The sequence below is a fragment of the Cyprinodon variegatus genome, unplaced genomic scaffold (assembly GCF_000732505.1).
Source record: "Cyprinodon variegatus isolate N-32 unplaced genomic scaffold, C_variegatus-1.0 Scaffold541, whole genome shotgun sequence".
In the NCBI taxonomy this organism is placed as follows: domain Eukaryota; kingdom Metazoa; phylum Chordata; class Actinopteri; order Cyprinodontiformes; family Cyprinodontidae; genus Cyprinodon; species Cyprinodon variegatus.
Window position 1 is genome coordinate 28285 of NW_015150994.1, and position 6564 is coordinate 34848.

Here is a 6564-nt window from a genome sequence, read left to right on the forward strand (position 1 = left end):
AGCGACAGTGGAGAGGAAAAACTCCCTTTTAACAGGAAGAAACCTCCAGCAGAACCAGACTCAAGGAGACAGAGATTGACACTTGCCTTATTTAGATTCCTATTATGTATCTAGTCTATCTCAATGTCAAACTGAACAAATTCAGATACCCAGCTGTCGTTACCCTAGCAACCGCTTAGCATTTCCTGCCTTCTATTTTGTATTGAGAGCCTTCAGAGTAAAAGCATACATGAGGCATTGCAATCACAGCGGGTTGGTTATTCATAACTTCACATCTACATGACAATGAAAAGCTTTGCTTATATCAGTGGGAAAGGTTCTGAAAAGGTTCTGTTCTGATGCGCTAGAGTGCAGCCATCAGTGTCTGAAGGAATTGCTGCAGTTTTTCCAGCTGAAGCGACAAAAAAAGCTGTAGATGCTAATGTGGGAAACTAGGTGTACTTCCAATCCTGTGCACTTTACATGGAACTGTTATAGCTTTCTTTTTGCTTCTCTATTTGATAATAAATAATATAAAGTCCATTTATATTTGGGTTGTTACCTGACAGTGTTATGTCACTTTATTCACATTGCATGATATTTGGTTCACTCACTCAACAGCTGAATGGGATTTGAGATTCTTTCTTTAAGCCTACTTCATGTTGTCACACAGGTACTCTTCTGTGCTTTAACTCGTTAGGTAAAATAAAAACTCAGCTTTTCCAGGTAATCTTACCCAGTTTCAAGTATTGGATTGGATCAGAAAATACTGGATGTGTGCATTTCCGTATTTACCCGACGTTTTAATAGTAAATATGCACCCAAACTCTGAAACCTTTTTAGTTATCATAACGCTAAGATTGTTTTCCAACCTTATCTCTGCCTTTTTCAACTTAAAGACACAAACCTTTACTGAATTGATCATTTTTGACAGATAATAATCTGCAGCAAAAACAGCATCACTACTAAATGATAGATTTCTTTTTGCTTTTTTGTTTTAAAACAGAAAAACAGATTGAGTCCTTATTGATAACAAGACTGCATAACATAACGGCGTCTCTCCAGCCGACAGTTGTGTACGTGAAGTGGATAAATCCAAGGATAAAAGTGAAATAACATCTTAGCGCACTCCTCTCTGCAGGTGTATGTTTCAGGTCAGGCTCCAATAGTAGGTGTGTGAAGTGGGTGACTGCTGAACGCAGTGGGTGGCTCGGCTCCACCGCTGCACTCAGCCAAACAAAGAGCAGCTGGGAGTTCATCCACGGACGTTTTTTTAAAGCCGTCCGACTCCTACCAGATGCACATGGTCCACGGCACCTGCACCTTAACCCCACTTGTCTCTGAAGCATACGCAAACAGCTAATCGGCCTGCGGGCTCATTCTACTTCCATCCTGCACTCAACCGTCCTGATAATGAGGAGGGGTCCCTGGTGAAGAGCTGCTCTAACATCCTCGGCCTCAGAGTGTGGATAAACAGAGGCTCGTCATGAGTGCCCCGCTCACACATACGCCCCCCTCTGATTAAACGTGCAGAACCTGCTTTCATCTGCAACACGGCAGCACAGTCACACTAAGAAAAAGTGTGGGCTCCTGCAGGAGTAAATATTATCAGTCTATTACTTATTTTTTCCACACTTTGTGTTTTTTTATGGCTGAATTGTGACCTTTAGCTTTCGGTGAGGCAAAAAAAAAAAAGCCATGAAGTTCCTTGGATGTAGTTCTGGCTTCTTTTTTAACCTCCTGGATGAGTTTCTCACTTTGTTAATTCTGGCTCTTGTTTTTTTTTCATCCCAGACCTTTAGAAACAGCTTTGCAACTATATGTCTTTAATCTCTCAAGTTACTTTCTTGAAGCCTACTTCGTGTGGTCAGAAATACGGAAGAGGATTAGGGCCACTGGAAAAAAAAAAAAAAAGTTAACCGATATTTAAATTTTATTTCAGTTTAGTCAGAATTCTGACTTTTTTTTCTCCCAGAATTCTGACTTTTTTTCCTGAGAATTCCGACTTTAATCTCAGAATTCGGACTGAACTCTAACAATTAAAAAAAAGTCAGAATTCTGACTTTTTTCCCCAGAATTCTGAATTTAATCTCAGAATTCTGACTTTTTATCTCGGAATTCTGACTTTTTTTCTGAGAATTCTGACTTTAATCTCAAAATTCTGACTATTCGGACTGAACTCTGACAATAAAAAAAAGTCAGAATTCTGACATTTTCCCCATACTACACTGAAATAAAATTTAAAACTCAGTTAACTTTTCTTTTTTTTTTCTTTCCAGTGGCCCTAATCCTCTTCCGTACAGAAAGGTTCTACTCTTCTTTCATTTTTTTTTTTAGCTTTCAGAGGATTAAAAATATCAGCTCTTCTTTTACCTCATAATAAAGTAAATCATCATAAAACAAAATCTTATATAAGTTTTTTGCAAAGCAAAAAAAAAAAAAAGAAAAAACAACTAAAGAATCAGATGGGGTTTTTTTTTGTTTCTTTAGACCTACTTCATGTGGTCACACAGATTGTATTCTGGGATTTTTTTTTAACTATGTAGGTTGAAGTAAAACTAAATCTTATGTAAACTTTCATTAAAACAAAAAATAAAAATGTGGAAAAATAAGAAACCCTATGTTTCTTTTAAATTTATTTCTTTATGCCTACTTCATGTCGTTGGAAAGGTTCTACTGATTTTTTTTTTTTTTTTTTTTTACTCGGAGTAGGAAATAACAGCTTTCCTTTTAGCTCACAATAAATCACTATCAAACTAAATTTTATATTTTTTAATTAAAGCAAAAAAAAATCTGAGAAAAAGCTTTTAAATATTTAAGTTTTTTAAGCCTACTTCAAAGGTTCTCTTAAGTGTGTTTTTAACTGCAGTCTGGTAAAATAAAGTCAATCACAGCTGTCTCATGATTTTTCCTTTCAGACCATCTAACTTTATTTAATTATAACCTCATAAATGTAATAATAATTATAAAGCTAAATCTTAAACTTTAAACAATGCAAAAAAAGGAAAAAAAAAACAAATCAAAAGAAGCAGATGCTTTTTGACAGTGCATTTCACCTACACTCCTAATTCCAATATAAAATACGCAGTTAAGCTCTACTTTGAACATTCCTGCTTAAAGCAGACACAATCAGAGCATCTGACGGGTTCACCTCCCTCGTACCATGTTGGAACCTAGAGCTGCTGATTTCAGATCCAGCAAGCGGACAACCACATATCTCTGAGGTGTTGATCCATTCTGTGCTGACTGCATCACACGCTCTGCAGACCTGAGAGGTGGTCATGCATGAAAGCTGACCATAGATCAGCCGTTTCAGAGACAGTCAGACCAGTCCCTCTGGCACCAGCAAACGTTCAGAGAATTTAAGCTAAATACGTAAACGAATCTTACGAACACATATTCTCCATCTTCAAGTTTTGTTTCTGATTAACAAAAATAAAGTTTCCCAGATACACATTTTTATAAAAATACTGAAGATTACTTTTTTAATCACTCATAAAATTAGTAAATTTTAAAACTAAAACAATTGGACAAAGAATTGCCATGTATGTAGGTTATGCATAAAAAACAGTAGTCTGACAACACAGCCATGCGGTGCACCAGAGCTCCAATGTTATAGAGGGTAAAACACATCTCACAATAAGAGCAGAAAAATTCTGCTGCCGCTACTAGACTAAGGGCTGCATCATTAAAAGATAAGTTAAAATTAGCATTTCATATCTTATGATGCAAATTAAGCTTAAGCTGCAATGGTTCTACATATAATTTATAAGCACTGGTGCACAGAAAAATCATAGCAGACACAAAAAAGCTGAACAAGAGAGCATCATTTAGGATATTAAATGAGCCAAAATCTTGCAAACGTAAGCTTAATAAAAGCAGACAGCAGTTAAAAATATATATATATTGAAGTAAACTGTAAAGAAAAAAGAAAAAATTGGTCCAAATACGGTTTTCTCTGTCTGTGCATCATCATCATGAGAAACTGATTGAGTAGTACTCTGCAGATATGAATATATAAAGAGCAAAAATGTCTTGAAATGTATTTATTTTCCCTTAATTCGAGCAGGTAAATAAGATAATCTGCCACATGAATGAGCATTATGCTCTGGAAAATAATATGATTAGATGTTATAATTATATATTTACTTATTTTAAAAAAGTTATTGGTGTTATATTTCCTTATTTTAAGTATAAATTACCTCATTCCATTGGCATATTTTTCCAACGTATCCCCTCAAATCAACAGTTAAATACTTACTGATATTTACAGATTTTGCAGTGTTTGTTTTCAGTACAGGAGCCAGAACCACCAATGAGCTTAAGATAAAAATAAGTTTGAATAAAGCTTTTAACACATTTAATTTGTTTTGGCTGGCAGGAGTTTTATAAACTTCAACAAAGTGACTGCAAATATACAAAGGTTGTTTTTGATTTAGAAGAAAACTGCTAGCTGCTAAGGATGGTAACGTTATCTATCAAAAAAATGTCAGAAAGAACTTTAGGCTCAATAACACTTTAGATTTTAAGCCTTTGAATGGCTCCAAAAGAGGAAATTTAGAGTGGCCTTCTAAAAGTACTATGCAATAGAAAACGCTGCAAACAAAAAATGCTGCAATCACCAAAAATAGAGGCAAAAACCTGAAACCATAAAAAAATTAAAAAAAAATCAAGCACAAAATGCTCCAATTGCAGGAAGAAAATGTCAATAGTAAAAACAGCAACAAACTTGCACCAAAAAAACGGAATGTGCTCCAGACCACTAGAGGGAGTCGAACAAAGAACAAATCTCATCAGATTAGATCTATCGTACAAACAGGAAGTCAGGTTTTAATACAGGATCTTTGAAAAATAAAGTTGAAGGAGGAAAGTAGAAGTTTGTCATCTTTAATGTCAGTGTCTGCATTTCCATTTCAAAAATGCGTAAAACTAGGTTGATATTTTGCTAATTTCAAAAATCCTAATTGTTCCAATTGTGGTATTTCTACTAAATAAGAAATGCAAATAAAACTGCAAGCAAATACATATTTCACGAGATGACAGCATGGCAGCAGCAGATGCAAACTTTTTTTATTATTGAAAAAGCAGTGGCGGATGTAAATACATTAAATATAACCACATTTCCGTCACCACGCTGATGGTCTCAAAATAAATATTTTTTTAAAACACCCTCCTTATGAATTCGAATATGCCGCATCATCATCCTACTACTTCTGCTCTTCTTCTTTTTCCAGCCAGTAAGGTCCAGTTGCAGGTCACATGACTCAATTTTGCGAAATATAAGAATTTTGATAAAACCAAGAAAACCACCTCATTGTAGCATACAAATTTATATAAAAAAAAGAAACGCGATTTTTGTCTCCATTTAGCAGACTTATAATTTGCGCAATTTGATAGTTAATGGAAATGAATCTATTTTCAAACATTGTCTAACAGAAAGAGATTAAAGTTATGTATATGACCATATAAAGATAAGTAATGCCATGGTCCGGTGAGGCTAGTCTTGTGCTTGACTCCCTCCAGTGGTCTGGAGCACTTCGGTTTTATAGAGCGGGTTTGCTGCTGTTTTTGCTCTTTGTTAGCCTAGTAAACTAGCGCCAGCGGCCAGGATAATTTTTGCCTGCGAGTTTGGTCTAGCCTCAACAATGCCCCAGGCCCTAGAACTGGCGGGCCAATCACAACGCAGAGATGTGTTTTGAATTTCTGGATGCAAAGTGGGCGGGGTTTTGAGGGCGTGGCGACAAAGCTGCGCAACGCTGGAGAAAGCACAACAAGGAAGATGGCAACAACTATTGAACAGTTCTCATTTGACTCAGCTTTGGAATCAGTTTTGGAAAGAATAGACTTAGGTTTTTGTTAAAACATGAGCAGGAAGAGGCTCTACGCTCATTTATTTTTAAGAAGGATGTATTCGCCGTTTTGCAGACAGGCTGTTGTGCTTCCTACGTCACAGTCAGTTTCACTCATTCATCAGAGCGTTGGTCAATAGGCACAGACATGGTTTGAAAAACAACGGGTTGATCTCATCAACAATCTTCGGATGTCTCATTCATCGGGGAAAGACTAAATTACACATTTAGTCTCAAATTTAGTCTGGTTTATCAGGCTAGCCCTTTGCTTCATTTTCTTTATTGCAGCATTAATTTATTTTTTTGTTGGTGTTTTGCTGATTTTAAATCTTTTCTTCTATTTCATCTTTTGCTGTCTTTTTCCGTTTCATTTATTTTTTGTGTTTGCCTTCCACATTTTGGTAACTAATTTTGTGATTTTAGTCAGAACAGATTTAAGAAAAATGTTACTTCTTACACCACGCCTTAATTACGAATATTATGTAATGATCAGGTTGATTTCTAGTTGGTTTGGATTATTCATTTTCCTATTTTAATTTCAACAAATTAGAACTTGAATAGATGTTGGAGGTCTGTCTGTTTTTCCAGTGTAATCCTGTTTCTCTGACTGTGACCGGCTGGATGTGCTCTCTTCATCCTCTGACATTAGTTGGCTCGGAGCTCGTCTACCTGGCTGTGTGGTTCCTGGATGGAGCCGCCTTTTGCAGCTGCTTTTTGTATCTCTGCTTCTGACTCC

At 36.0% G+C, this 6564-nt stretch overlaps 1 protein-coding gene across 1 annotated transcript in view; it reads right to left on the reverse strand.

Annotated features, from left to right (window-relative positions):
* The window catches only part of LOC107095375 (dystrophin-like), a 369912-nt gene that overhangs the window by 24359 nt on the left and 338989 nt on the right, over nt 1-6564 (reverse strand). Inside the window, 2 exon segments of the mRNA XM_015391433.1 lie at nt 1378-1525; nt 3142-3247. Coding sequence (XP_015246919.1) covers nt 1378-1525; nt 3142-3247 — 254 coding nt within the window.